The sequence below is a fragment of the Oenanthe melanoleuca genome, chromosome 6 (genome assembly GCF_029582105.1).
Source record: "Oenanthe melanoleuca isolate GR-GAL-2019-014 chromosome 6, OMel1.0, whole genome shotgun sequence".
NCBI classification, from domain to species: Eukaryota; Metazoa; Chordata; class Aves; order Passeriformes; family Muscicapidae; genus Oenanthe; species Oenanthe melanoleuca.
The window spans coordinates 27931955-27948048 of NC_079340.1; the positions used below are offsets into that span (position 1 = coordinate 27931955).

At 36.9% G+C, this 16094-nt stretch overlaps 1 protein-coding gene across 3 annotated transcripts in view; it reads left to right on the plus strand.

Moving 5' to 3' along the window:
- The window catches only part of ATRNL1 (attractin like 1), a 425814-nt gene that overhangs the window by 305685 nt on the left and 104035 nt on the right, over positions 1-16094 (plus strand). For 2 of the 3 annotated variants that reach the window (XM_056494988.1, XM_056494991.1), the window contains exon 27: positions 4339-4446. The exons of the other annotated variant lie outside the window; for it this stretch is intronic. In XM_056494988.1, coding sequence (XP_056350963.1) covers positions 4339-4446 — 108 coding nt within the window. The remainder of the gene's footprint in view (positions 1-4338; positions 4447-16094) is intronic. 3 annotated transcript variants of the gene reach the window in all.

Sequence of the window (16094 nt, forward strand, 5' to 3'; positions counted from 1 at the left end):
AGCAGAACAGGAATTTCAAATTAGACATTTGGAAAATCCCTGTCACTGGGAGGGTTGTGCAGCACTGAACTAGACAGCAGTTTTCAGAGAGATGCAGAATTACCATTTTCTTGGTTTTCAATACTCACCTTGACAAAACTCATACACTGGTACCACGTTGACAGTGATGTGATCTAGGAAGAAAACCAAACCCATCTAAGACGTGAAGGAAGAAAAACTAAAAAACCTACGCAGCTGCTGTTAAAATAATAGACATTTTGCCTGCCATACTCTTATTTCTGGAGCAGTGTACTGAGACCTCCTGGCCCTGTTTAGCAGTCAGAAGCCTCCTGAACATTTTTTCTGTTGTTTGCCACCTCTTCCTCCTACCCCAGTGTCCCAGACTGGCAGTGCACCCTTCTGGCACACTCCAGGAGCCTTTGGGTGCCCGTGGGCTACAGGAGCTCACTAGAGGAGCCAAACAGCAGCAGAAATATCTTTGAAAGGATTGCTCTGCTCATCCTATTATGGCACTAAAATGGCCTCGTCCTTTTCAGCTCTCCTAATCTATCAGTCTCTCAAGAATGTCTGCTACTGTATAACAAAGAGAAAGCACACCTGTCCTAGTTCCTAACAACTCATGCACTTTATTAGATTTTTTTCCAATTAGGGATTTTCCAGGGCAGTTATGCTGGAAGGTGAACAGTGTAGAAAAGCAGTGCTAGTCAGAAGAATAATATCCAATTCCACATGAGAGAGCAAGTCTTAAAGAGGAAAAAAAAAAGCAAAAAGAAGCAAGCTGGTAACATTTCCTAAAATACAAAAGACTTGAAATATGTCAGCCTGTGTTGAAATAGTGTATTCTGTTAATGTTAACTCACTGTAGTATGTATTTTGCATTGAGTGTTTTATTGTACCTGAATACAATATAGGCATTAAAATATTTTGAAAGCGATGTTATCAACCAAGAGAAAGAAATATCAAAACATTTCTACTTTAGTAAGAACTTTGCAACAAATACATTTCATTATTATAGTGCATACAAGATGCCATAGAACATTTTAATTTACTCCAAACTGCATTGATCAGAGGAGTAGTATCCCCCATGAGAATTTTTTTGATCAATGGTAAAACTGAATTGCATTCCCAGGCAACTGCTTTCTTGAGATTAACTTCTAGGTGGGAAAGCAGGTCCCATTTCAAAATCCTTATTTCACTAGGACACTAAAACTCAAAATTATCATAATCTACGGGCTAAGATGTCTACATGTTCATGCAGAATCAGCTGAAATTTCCATGATAGGGAAATAATTCTGCCAAAATGGTTGGGTTTTGAAGAAATGTAAGGGTGTCGAGTAAGAAATGGACCTAATTTATAGTGCCCTAGCATCTTACTGTTCTTCACTGAAGACAGATGTAATTCTATACTTTGTATGAAAAACACTTCAATAGGATATAAATTAATACCTTGGAATTGCTGCAAAATAATAGAGATGCCTAAAAATATTAATCTTGTCAATAGTCTTGTACTTAATGAGATTTAGAATTATGGTAGAACTTCAGATTGGTTCTCTGCTGAATCAAATATAAATACTCATTGAATTTCTCAGCCCTCTGCTGAGAAAATGATATTTTTAATTTCCATACTTAAAGAGAATATTTAGAGATCTGCCCACATTCTGAATGCTATAGATTAAATTTGTGATAAAATATTCAAATATTACATGTTAATGCTACGTGTTTATCAGATGTCTCAAAGTGAATATCCCTAATTACTGGAGAAGTGTGGGTTTGGGGGGGTTTTTCTGTGTGGGTTTTTTTTTTTTTTTTTTTTTTAATTTAGGAAATTTTTTTTTGATGAGTATATAAAAGTAACAGCATTGTAGTTTTACTTTCCACTCTCCCATGTTTATTCTGCCTCGGTTGTGATGAAATCTGTGGGGGGAATTTTTTGTTGTTTGTTTTTTTTTTTAAATCTCTTTTCTGAGAAGGTAAGGAAGAGCTTTTTCTCTTCTCATGAAATGCATGTTCAGACATCATGTCCTTGCCCTATGGGTCAGGTACAGGAATTCCCCATAACTGGAAGTTCTAGAACGTTGTCCCAATATTGGTACATGGACAGTTGCAGATGGTGGGAAGCAGTCACCTTTTCCAGCCTAAAAATGATAATATAATATCTTCCTGTATTTCTCCTCATTGTATCTTGTTTTTCCTGTCCTGCACCTTGCAGACAGCTTTAAAATGATGAAGGCACAGCAGCAGTGCTTTGAGGAAAGCACTTTGATGGGCAAGTGTTCTGCTGCCAAAATCAGCAGTGCTTTATGGGCAGCCAAACATTTTAAAGTTTTCATTCTTGTTTACAGAGCTAATTAAGAATCTTTGTAGCACTCTTTTCAAATGGCAGACTATCAAAATTACAGTGACTGTCTTGTGAATGAAAAGGTTTTGCTGAATGCCTGACCAGGAGAAAACAGGGAGAAACCTACTGACCTTAAAAAACAGAGGATATATCAAATATTCATTTCTTTATAAGCTGCATTAAATAAATCTTTTAAATGGTAGTAAATGCATATGTAGCATAGGTTGTTCTGCTCATCTGAGAATCTTCCCCAAGCAATTCTGTTTGTTTAAAACAGTGTTTGGTTTCCCATTAAAAAGTAAGCACTTGCCAATAGCTCTGCAGACTTAGAATACTGTAATGAGTTCCATGTGGGAGGGCTGTTCTAATAACACTATTGCCTTTAATTTTTGTTGTTCTAAGAAGAAAAGGAGGCACATACAGTAATTTTAGGATGTAGTGACTCAGTATTTTATACTTCGTGGTCCTTGCTAAGTTGTTGGTAGGACTGGAAGGTCATAATAGCTCTTTCCAGCTGTAAAATCTATTAGTAAATTGTATTGATGCAAATCAATGCTGATGTAAATCCTAGACAGAGACCACCAGTTTCATGCTGAAGTAAAGGGTTAAAACCATAATTCTTAACCATCTAGATATTCATAGTTGGCTTTTATTTATTCTCAATATAAAACATGCAGTTTTGCCCACAGACATATTGATTGCCCTCTTGGTGTGATATACTGGGAGCCCATTTGTGCAGGTGCTTGCTGACAAATACATGGTGTGGCTATAAAATCCAGCCTTGGGAAGGGACTGGCTGTGCACTGAGAGGCAACTGTTCTCTTCTCATTTTAACGTTACAAGTGTGTCTTTAAATTTCTATAGACAGTCTAAAAATGCAAGTCGAGGCAAAATGCATAAGAAGCACTACAAAATGAGTTTGTTGCTTTGTAACAGATCTTAAATCAACAGGGTTTATTAGTAAGCTGCCAGCAAATATTTGCTTGCATACCTTTTATTATTTCAAAGGTTTTTATGAGCAGTATGTCACAGTGCTGGTGTCATTCACATTCAGACACCACTTTCTAATGTTTTAAGCTTTCCAGAGATAACAGGGAGAAAAATGTTAGGAAAATGAAACAGATCTTTTCTAATAAATCATTTTTGCAAGTCTTCTGTCTCTTCAAGATGCTGTGACATCCTGTTCAGCTGAAGGAACACACCACTTGAATTGCACGACTCATTCACCTTAAATATTTAATAAAGCTTTCATTAGTTGCACTGAACCAGTGGAGTAAGATCTGTAATATCTACTGCTGGTCATCATTTTTATTCATCGTGGTTTAATAAGCATTATAATTACAGAATGAGGGAGAAATATGAGCTAACTTTGTGGTTTTGCTTGGGACTTGTGTGCACACTGGTATGATTGGAAGGGATTATACAAGCTCTGTGAGCGTAGCTGAGTGTATTCTAATATAGTGGTGCAGAGTTCCCAATCCTGACACATTATTCTTCATATGAAAGTAACTGCAGAAAAGATCCTGCATTAAATTGAGTCCTGACACTATTAACTCCATCTGGCTTAGTTATGAAATATGAAAATTTGAAGGCCAAGTGGACTTGTTTTTGGCAGGTGTTCTAATGCATGCATTATCAGTGGAATTAGACTTTGGAATTAAACTATTTTTACCAGCCATTGCCTATATTTGCTTGCAACTTACACAAATAGCAAAGTTATTTAGAGAGAACAGTCAGTTAGGGAAGCTTTCATTTGGAAAGTTTGTCAGAGTTCAAGCTAAAAGGCCATTTGTAGGCATCATAACCTTCTGTGCTTATTTCTCGAGTAAATATAGATGGTGATGATTATGATTTAGTATAACTTTCTCACTTGGATATCACAAACATGGCTGTGTGCATGCTGTTTGCATTCTTATGTTTTAGTGGGAGGTGTAGTAGGGCAGACTGATATCTGGTGCATTTTTTAATGTTTTGTTCAAACGTCATTTTTTCCTCATCAGCAACTGATGCGGGAGCGACAGCAGATGGCCAGCCGCCCCTTTGCTTCTGTCGATGTAGCACTGGAAGTAGGAGCTGAGCAAACAGACTTTCTACGAGGGCCATTAGAGGTAGGAACAGTGGTGCTGACAAGGGACCATTGTGATTTGCATATTTATATTGCCAGTCTCATCTGCATCTGCTTCTGGAACCAAGCAGCATCTGATTACCTGGAGCTGACAAGTCTCAGCTATGTGTGTTTTGTCATTTCCAAGGCACAGAGTTTTAATCTCATGACACAAGCTGTACCAAAAGCCACTGGAGAATCCATTAGCCTGGGCTGGGGTGACAGTCAGCTCACCTGGCAGTCCTGTGGTGATGGATGTGAGCTGCAGGAATGCAGGACTCGGGCATTAAGGAGGCAGCAAATGTCATGCTCAGTCCTTCAAGTACACAGTGCCATCTAGTTAACATCTATCTTAATTAACAGACATTACAGCAAACAAACAAACTAAAGCACCTTAGAGTAAGAATTCAGCATTGTTTTGTAGACAGAGGTGTGGTTGTGTTTGTCAGAGATGGCTACATTACTGCATTCTTTTATTGCAGTTGCAGTACATTGGAAAAAAAATAGTAATATGCAAAGCAAGATGATATTGGAATGGTGTAATAATGCATGAAATGGATTCTAAAAGTTTCACCTGAAAATAGAGGTAAAATTACAATATGTGGATAATAATGAATATCTAGGTTCAGCTTTTGGGAGATGAGCCTCCATTCCTTTATTTACAATATTTTGCTTACAGTTATTACTTTACCCTATTTATGGTGGGACCTGAGAATGAAGTGTGCTAGCTCTGAAATCTTTCAAGATTGTACTCTTCATTGCTGCCAATTCTTCCTAAATTCAAAGCTTCTCTTTCTTTTCTCAATAACCAATCTCAATTGAAGATTAAATGCAATCTATCAAACCTCCAAGGTTCATGGAGAACGAGCAATGTGAAAAACAAAAGCATAGCAGAAAGAAAAAGATTCAGCTCTTGAGTACTTATCAAAGTGAGGTGCTGTGTCCTGCTATTCAACAGGAAGTCACCCCAGTTGTTCTTACTGTCACAATTTAAATATTTGGAATAGATGGTGAGTAAAAATGACATATCTCTTTGAAGAAGGTGTGTTATTTGCTGACCTAATACTAGACCCCTCTTATTCTTCACCAAAACCACCTTCCTTCTGTCTCCTCTTATCATGGAACAGGAGACCTCTCCAGCTCCCCAGGCTGAGGACACATTACACTGCAGTTAAAAGTTAATTTTTTTTTGCAATGTGGTTTCATTGTCTCTGCACTGGCATCTGAGAAGATTTTTTTCTGTTTTCTTTTGAAATGGAGGCAGTGAATGGACGATGAGGCATCCACATTCTAATTTTGTACATACTGGTTATTTAATTAAACTTTAGAAGTAAACATCACAATTTAATTGCTACATTTTCTTTCTTGTGTCTTTTATTTAGCACTAAAAGAGGTAGATCCTAAAATATTTTAATTATACTTTACAGTTTTTATGACATTCTTTTTTTTCCTAGCCAAGTATTTGCTAGCAATTGTTTAGAATTCAGCATCCAGAGTGTTGTTTTCTTAATTAATACATAGTTATGCACAGAATGAAATCCATTCAAGATTTCCTTGGAATTATAATATACTGATCTATATCCAAAAATGCATTGTGCTGAGGATTAAATGAATGTGATTCAAATATTGATTGTCCTTTGGTATATATCTGTAAAAATGAAGAGGCTATATTAAGCTTCTTTGTGAAGGGACACTAAAAGTTTTAGTTGCCATTCTGTTCTTCATATTCTGCTCTTTTGGACTGAGGGGAATCCAGGTCACACATTTCCAGGATGCAGTGCTTAAGAACTGAATAGTATGAAATAGGTGTAAACTTCATTTTGTTGTATTAACTTAGAATCATTAAACTGCTTTAATAATTTTGTCGTGTCTGATGCACATTGGGAGGCTTAAAGCTAGAAATCTTTTGTGAAAAAAGGAGAATATACAGTAGCTTCAGAATGTTCTGCTGGCATTGCAGAGATCTTGCACTGATACAGCAGGGGTTCCAGTTTTGATGATGGTGCAGTGCATTCCCTCTCCTCACACTTTAATTGACATGGTGTGTTGCTCCCTGGTACTTTGGATGTTGTTGTTATACTTTTATTGACGTTGTAATAACTCTGACACTTCCAGTGACACTGCATTGATCCCTGGGCCCTTTGGGCACTGTGTAATGTCACTGAACTCTTGCAGACATTGCTGCAAGTCTCCATTCAGCTGCACAGTAAAGCTGCTGTTCATTAATGTCACCTGCCTCACATGCTGGTGGCTTCTTATAGCTCATGTTCCACATTAATTCTGATGCTCTGGTACATTGCAGTATTCTTATGACTGCACATGGTAATGCCAGGATGCTGTCTGGTTAACAGCTGTATTTTCAATTTATTTGTGAATATCCATAGCAGCTGTTTCACTGTAGAGATTTAGTTTGAAGCAGTAAGGCACTTTTTACCCAGTGTTCAGAAAAGATTAAAAAAAAAAATCCCAAGAGTATAAATACTGTATTTAAAGTGGTTGCCTAGTTTAGATACTTACAATACAACTGGTAATATTTGGGCCTGTTTTCAGTTAGCAGCAATTTGCAACAGATTAAAATGAAATCCTGAAAACGCTGCAGAGAAGACTTGCACCTCAGTTATCTTTTGGAGTCTCTATCAATCAGTCTGTCTTTCTGAATGTTTTGCCAACAAAATGACAGTATCTCAATATTAACTCCTTCAAAAAACTTTAATCTGCATCATATTCCTGCACTTCCCTGCTGTCTGAGTGGGGTTTTAGGCATTGGCAATAGCCTTTGTTCTTACCCATTTCAACAACATTATTTATCAGTTTTTAACTCCTCAGGCCACCTTTTACATGAATAAGTCTCATCTTGTTATCCATTCTGTCATGTTGGCTTTATAACAACTCTTAAATGTTTTATTGTTGGTTTATACTTAACACAAAAGAAAGCAGAGTTAGTCTTTCCCTTGCCTTCCTTCTCTCCTGTATCACACCAACCACTGCCTTGCTAAAGACACTGATGGGAGGTTACTGTCCCAATTCTAAATGAACCAGGCAATACCCACTCTCTTGTGCCATGATATTCATTATATTAATGATATTTAACCCATGCTAATCCTAATGTGCATCTTCATCTGCTTCTGTAATGATTTCCATTGCTCTGCTTGGAAGTGATGAAGTCTGGGTGAGCCCTTACAAGGAGGGTGGAGCTGGAGGCAGGACACCCCTCACTCTCCTGGGCAGAACAGGAGCAATTTAACATTCCTGTGGTGGAGGAGGGGCAGTCTGGAAGGCAGTGACCCTCTGGATCCCAAGAGGGAACAGTCCAGTGCAGCTCTGGTGAAGTCACTGGCGACCCAGGGGAAGGTAAAAGCAGAGAGAGAATTCCCCAAGAAGGGCCCCTTGCCAGCAGCAGCACATGGCACAGGCTGTTAAAGGCAGAGCCAGGAAACAGCAGAAGCTCCCTGTCCAGAGAGTTTGAGAATATTAGCTATTTTGTGATACCACCACAATTTTTTCCAGTACCAGAATCATAAAAAAAATCAAAGTAGCCTCATAGATCAATAGATACTCATTGCTGAGCTTCTTGGCACTCAGTGCCCTCAGTGTTAAAATGTTTTTTATTCCTTTCATTTCTTTTTTCCAGACATCTGAACTATTTCCAGACTTGGTTGCTTTTTACTTCTCAACATATACCAAAAGCTAAATCATTTAGGCTATCTTCATGTTCTAAACCTCCTTTGGCAAAATTGTTTTTTTTCTAAAATGTAAATCACTTTTGAAGAGTTTCTTCTACTGTGCTGCTGACAGTCATTTCAGTTAATCTATACATTAATTGAGCAGTAAAATTTTTTTTTTCCTCTTTGCCTAATTTTCTTTTTTTTTTTTGTAAATGGGAACAGATTATTTCTTTAGGTAAGATAAGAAAGGCCCTGCTGCAAATGCTTCATATCTGGTCATGCAAGGGCTCTGAACAGCAGAATCTACTGTGCTGCATCTGCTGGAGTAAACACAGGTGTGTTATTGCCTGCAGAAAACCAAGTACAGATTTACTGCTGTGATGATCATCCATTTGATATATTTGTGGTATTACTTGGACTTCTTTTTTTCAAATCTATATGATTTCATAATTATTTCTGCAGAAAAGCTCACAGTAGATCTTTCAGTCATTTCCCCATCAAATTACTTCATTTCCCCTAGAGTTGTCATAGATATTAGACCATCCTCTGCTTCTGACAAGGCACAATGATGTCAAAAATTTTGAATTTCAAATAACATCTATGTTTTTTCTCCAGCAAATAATGTGCCTTAGTGAGTAATATTTATGATGCATTGAATAAGTTTTGAATTTCAGGCACTTTTTATAAGTATGAAGCCAATATTAGCCATTATTTGTAATTTATTTGAGTAAATAATTGGAAGGTGTGCACTGACACAAGCAGCTATCATTTTATAAAAGAATGGCTGCTGGAAATTAGAGTGACTTACCAAAACACATTAAAATAGAGATTTGTGGAGTTTGAGTAATTGTAGTATGTATTAATGACTTGTGCTGCTGGCTTCCCTTGCCAATAGAGAGACTTTTTATCTTGGTTAACAAAGAAATCCAGTTAAGGTGGGTTCATTTTCTTATATAATTTGACTAAACCAATGAGTAATTTTTAAAATGCAGCCTTCCTTGTTTTGAACAAAAATTAACCTGGTTGCATGCTTCATCAGCATTGCACCTGCATTGTGTTATGACATAATGTCTAATGCCAAGGAACAGGCTCTTCCCAACTCCTTGGTACAGATCATCAGCTTTCCTCTTGATATGCTCAGTTCCTAATATTAGTCTCAGGATCAGAGGATACTTTCACTGCCCTTGTGAAAAAGGAATAATTTATTGTAGATAATGGTGAAATTTTTCCTGGAATGATCACCTTGTTTCCAGTGACCACACAGGCAATATGTATTTGATAACAGGAACTCTCAGCTTACTGAAAAGTCATGTCACAGTCTCAAGCTGCTCACTGTAGCTCAAGGGGGACCAGAGGAGAGAGAATCCAGATGAGAACAATGTGAGCAATCAGACACTTAGAAAATATAACTGCAATGAAAAGTCAAGGAAATTGGAGCAGGCTATTTGAAGGAGTCCAGGTAATAACTTGCAGATATGCAAAAGCTAAACAGCAATCAGGAGGGCAGAATCTTCCTTGCATGCACTGCAGGTGGCAAAGGTGGAATGGACTTAAATTGTAGTAGGGAAGGTTTAGGAAGGTATCAGGAAAAGTTTCTCATAATAAAGCTGAATCACTGAATGCAATTGCCTAGGGAGATGATGGAATTTCTTTTATTGGAAGCTTTTTAGAGCAGGATGGACAAACATTTCTTGGGTACCACATACCATAGCTGCATTAGATACCTCTTTTCAACTCTCTCTTTATTATTATTCTGTTTGCTCACTAGTTCTTCCTTCTTCAGAATCTCTGAAAATGTTCAATTTCTGTTGTTTGAGCACCTTAATTACCTTCACTGCAACATTAGATTTCTATTACTGAATATTTATGACCCTTTTTTTTTCACTTTTGCTGTTTTATTCATTGACTTACATCCTCAGTTTTCTCACAAGATCAGAAACTGTTAAGTCATTTCTGACCCCAGCCTCTCCCTGACTGTAGGTCTGCCAAACATGATCTCCATCCTTTTTGGAATAGCTTCAATATTCTCCTTGAAGTCTCTACTGATGATGTAATTTTTTTTTTTTTTTTTTTTTTTTTTTTTTGTCTTAACAAGTGCATTGCCATTTTTTATAGTCTTTCAAAACCCATGCATTCTAGACTATTAGATCTCAGAGAAATGTAGTCAGATGTCACACCTGACACTGGAGAGGAGAATCTGTATTGGATCGTGTTTTCTGCTTTTCTGTATTTCTCAAAGATCATGTTAAATTTGCTGTCCATTGCCTAAGAACTCCATTATCTTGTGCTACACTTTAGCCTTGATGGCTCTCTGCCTTCTCTGCCCACCCCCTCACTACTGTTCATCCAGAAAACTTTCCTGAGCCATTGAGTCACTTCATGTTAAACCCTACTTCCAAGTATTTTTTTTTTCTTTGTAAATGATTGCTTCACATTGTGTATGTATTTTGTGATGTTATGTGCAAGGGAAGTTATACCACTAAAATTCACATCTGGTGGCTCTTCCACTTGAGAAAAGCATTTACCCCAAAGTTGCATTGTTTGGCTTGCACCACCTCCTTCCTTATATGAAGTTTTTTATGAAATAGATTTAGATTTCACACTATTTTGCTCCTCATTCAGTGGTTACACTCAACAGGATTGTTCTGCCCAGTTAAATATATTTACATCTGCATAAGATTTTTGCTGTTTCACTTACAATGTATGCCTGGAAACGTGTGAGTGTTCTGAGCCTGTGATTCAGAACAAACTCCTCACCCAGCTGCTCATACATACTGGTCACAGCTAGAATTTTTGTGTGTGTTGTGTATACTAAATCAATGTAAAATATATAGATGTTCAGTTTGTTGCACAGAATTACATTAGCAATATTTTAAGACTTCTGAGGAGTATTTTTCTTCTCTGGCATATGGGAAAGCTAAAAATAATCTGAGAAATGTTCCCTGGAGTAAGGCACATTTTTTTTTCATACAGACCATATTTTTGTGTGTGTGTGTTTATTCCTAAAATATACACTCAGGCCTCAAAACCTGTTGATGTTTTGCTTGAGTCCTTAACTTAAAGTTTTTTAAAATTCTGTATCAATTCTAAAGTGTACTCAGTCTCTAAATGTGCAAAAAATATTTTTAATCTCTATGTTCTTTTCTCTGCTTCTTTATTTCTATCCTCATGAGCAAACAGGTGTTATGAGAATACCTTGACATGATGTATAGGAGGTTTGTCTAGATGGAGGTTGATGTCCTAATATTTCATCCTAACAAGAGAGCAAAGCCTTTTCTTAATACCTTGTGAGCTGTAGGATCTGTTCTGTAAATTCACAATTAGTTCAGAGAACCTGATTTTCTGTAGGTTTTTTGATAAAAATGTATGTTTCCACTTCACAAAATGTATTTGGCACATGCACTGTATAATCAGATGACTACAGAAATTGTTTGGATAGAAATATATGATTTGTGCTGAACAAAATTGCAAAGAAATTTCATGCTCAATTGGAGGAATTTTGGCTACACAGCAAAGTGTAGGTGTTTTGGTGATATTGGCATGCTGTGAATAGAACTCTTAAATCAATGTATTATGCATAATTGCAAATCCAGAGTATCAAAGTAATTATTCTGATTGTTTTCAAGCAGAAGTGTTTATGTGTGTCTGTAAACGTTATGAATAATGACACTGTAGCTTTTAATAAATTCAGTTTTTGCAACATCTTATTTCATAAAGTAGACAGGTATAAAATTCAGCAAATGCAAAGCAATATTTATATACTTATATTTATAAGTACCCTTAGGATTCTCCTTGAATAAGGCTTGGTCATGGAAATCCTGCCTTTGGATATGAAATCCATGACAATAAGATATCTCCAGAATTATTTAAACTGAACATGCCAAAGCATGGAAATAGTTATGCTATCAGAATAAATAAAAAGCACATAGATGGGAATATTTCTCTGTTTACTGGACCTTTCTGTACACCTGATTTGCACATGCCATTCTCTGACTGGGTGCTTTTTGTTATGAATTTTCTTAGTATCTCCTTTGGTTTTAGATCAGAGGTTATTTCTTATCTTTAAAGTAGGACATTTCTGTCTTTAAAAGGAAAGAGGGGAAGAAATAGGTGCAGAAACTGTAGCCTTTCATCAGCCATTTCCCATGTTTCCTGGTAGAACTGGGTGCTGTTTGATATTTAGCAGCTTGTATTCCTCAGCTGTGTTTCAGGGATTTTACCTTCCTGCTTGTTTCTAGCTCTCTACTCAAGATTCAGTTCTGCCTTCCAGTGCCACTGAAACTGTCTGGCAGCAGACACAAGACAAGTGCACTGCCTGGGCTTTTCTTCACAAAACTTGGCAACCTGCATGTTTGGCAATCAGTTTTCACAGTTTTCAAGGAAGTTTTATTGTTCTATACCATCTATTAAACTGGGTTTGTGCCTGAAGTGAATATGAATTATTTGCATAGAGGACAATGCCCCTTCCCTGGCATCAAGGCAAACCTCACCCAAACTCAGAGAGCCGTCCAACACATCTAGTGTGTTTTCCATGGCTGTTCACCCCAGCAGGCACTTTTCCTACTTGGTTCTGTCTGCTGTGCATTGGACATCATAGCTCTTCAATTTCTGTTTGCATTGTGGCTCAATTTCAAGAAAAAGGGTGGGCTATGAGCCCCCACTCTTCTGCTGTCTGTCACTATGTGCCCTATTAAAAGTTTGTCCCTATATTTCTTATCAGCTCTTGTCCCCAGAGCCTTCTCTTCTCCAGACTGGACAAGCACAACTCTCCCAGCCTTTTCTCACAGGAGTTCCTTCTCTCTGGTGATTTTGGTGGCATTCCTCTGGATCCACTCTAACAGGTCCATGTCCTTCCTGTGCTGAAGAAAAGTCATCTCATTTTTTCCCCTGCATATTGTGAGAGCAGTTTCTGTTTTTCCACTGATTGTTTACAGGCAGACTGGATCCCTTCAGTGTAACTCAAATTTTCAAATAAACCTTGAGGCTGGTTATGTGAGTTTTAGGGTGTGGATTCCATGCACTGGCTTTAGCAAAGCAGAGGTAGAAACATTGTTTAAGGTGTTAATTTCAGTAATAATCTGTAGAATCATCTTTTCATAACAGGAAGAACAGCAAAATACTGGAATTTGAAAAATTAGTGGGCTCAATCAGGATTTACAGCCCAATGGCATGAAGGAACCTTCTCCTTGGACAATTTCTTCTGAAGATCAAAAGATTATGAATGGTACACTGCAATAAACTAAACACTGCAGTAAAGTAGAAGTTAAAAAGGCAGTTAAACTGCAGTGAAATTGGGAAGATCAGTGAGTTTGTATCAGGGCTATCTCCTTTTAAAAATCAGCAGTATCTGTGATATGTGATCAGTTCCAGATATAAATGTAGTGTACTTTACAAATCTGTTAGAGCTTCCTATAACAAAGACTGTAAAACATTATTGTTCATTAGTGTGAAGCAGTAAAGTTTTTAACAGATATGTAAGAAATAAAATTTTCCCTTTTTTTCATCTTTGGTATATATTAATTCTATTAGAATATTGTCTTTCTGAGTGCCATTCCTTGTATTATATCCTTGGCAAAATGACCTTTTTGTTATCTTTATTATCCAGCTTTCAGTAAGAGACTGGAAAGTTTATAGAGGTACTTGCTGTCAGCTTCTTGTCTCAACTGTTCAGGCCTTTAAAAATGATGTACAAATATTGAACCAGCTGGAGTTAATAAATAGTTTTTCTTTTCTATAAACAACTTATTGGTTATTAAAGGAAAAGTCACTGTGCTGTTGGGTAAGTAGGCAAGCAATTTATTTTATATTGAGAAAAATTTCAGATTGTAGGAATCAGAAGGAATAAAATATGCCCTTCTGAACATTTTTAAATGTCATTTTATGTGCAGAAAAGAGCATTATCCAATGAGTCACAAACATAATTTATGTTTTGCCAACACCAAGCACACAAGTGCAGACGATCTTTTCAGATCACCACTAAATATACCAAGAGTCACTGACATTGGCAATGAGATCCAATGAGATCATTTCCCTCTGGGCATATGGATGCTGTAAAGTGTGTCTTTCTTGGTCATTTTTTTTTCATGAAGGAAATTTTGAAATTGTACATATATATATATATATATATATGAGAAAATGTTACTGCTTTCATAAATTAAGTCAGACAAACATAAAAAATAATCTCCAAAACCAACTGTCTCCTCTGTACCTTCAGGCATTGACCATGAATGTTATTTGATTTACATTCTCCCATCACTCACTTGTTGAACTTCAAGGCAGAGTTGCACCATGTCCTAATGTAGCACAATATAGATCTGGCAGTGTACCATTAAAAGTAAAGTAGTGAAATATTCTACTTACTCTGATGGTTTATTGAGGAATAGTGGATTTGTGTGTATGGTTAAATACAGAGTAATTGCAGAAATATACTTTTTTTTTTTAAATTGAAAAAATGTTTTAGTTTTCTCATTTCCTGCTATAATTAAATGGCAGAAGAAGTGCTACAATTTGAACATTTCATTTTCTTTTTCTCCAGAATAGTTAGAGCATCTCTTTTCATTCTATTAGGACACTTTCATATATAATATGAACATGGAGCATGTTTTGATCTAGCAGCAGTTTATAACCAGTTTGCAACTACTTTGCAAAATAAATAGCTAAAGAATTATTTAAATGAACTAACCCAGATGTCTGTCTCGTTAGTGACTTTTAATTCTGTGAAGATGTAATAGCTGAAGGTGAAAAGGAAGGAAGAGAACTGAAAGGAGTACTCAGTGTAAGTACACAGGAACTACATACTGCCATTGGCATCCACAACTGGAAATGGCAGAAATCCAGTGCATTTAGTGTGTGATGTCATGCTTTGGGTTTGCTTTTTTACACATGAATTTATGTGAGAGGGCAAAGTCAGAGAAACTTGTCTAGGATTTGGGTTAAAGGATGGGAGGGTTTGTGAAAGTCTGCCAACCAGCTAATATTTCAGTAACGTTACTGACCTAATCCAAAAAACTTATATATCTTGTAATACTTGGAATTGGCTTTGTTCCAAGTTCTACTGTGCAAGATGAGGAAAAAACAAACAAACAGAAAACAACAAACCAGCTAAAGGTTTGATTACAGACTTTAGGCAGTGTTTTAGATATGCCATCTTAGACACTGAGTATCTTGAAGATAAGGTATAAAACCTTGAATTTATATTCTTTAGAAAGCCAGCACAGAAAGCAAAGGGTAGAGCTGATGTTTTTGCAGCAATCTCTGTAATAGCCCTTGTTGCTGAGGTGTGCTCTATTACTCTGTTTCTGACAGTTTTTCAAAGGGTTTAAAATGTCCAAGGATATCATAGAACTGAAGCTGCCATTAAGAGGTGAAAGCAGTGCAATCAACTCATTATGTGGGGCAACAATTTTAAATCAGCTGGGAAAGTCAGAAAGCATTATTCAGAAGTGCTTGAGGAGAAAGCATTATTCAGAAGTGGTTAATGAGAGCTGGGACTGAAGGGGAAATTCAAAAGCTCTTCTCTACAATGGGTTATAATTGGTCATTGCTTGGTACATCTGTGTGATTCTGGGGTCTTCCACATCCTTCCCTCTGCTCACCTGTCTTGTCTATCTTTAACTAACCAGCTTTTCTCTAGTAGGCAGATCTCCAAGCACCATTCTGTTCTAACAGTATGATCATTAAATTTGTTACAAGGTGAGCACTTCTGACAGACAAATGCAGCTCTTTGTTAGCTGAGCATTTACAGCACTAGAGATCATCTTCTCATCAGCTGTTTTAGAGACTTCACATTAATAGGACCGAGGAACTGATCCTTGTTAGGAGAGCTCTTGTTAAGCTGAAATTCAATATTTTCACTTACTGAATTTGAATTAGGCAGTAAATCTAATCTTTAGAAAACAGCATTCATCATGCACAATAGAACCATAGATAATTTAGGGTGGAAGGAACCTTCTGTAGTCATACATCAGTCAAAGAGACTGGGGATGAG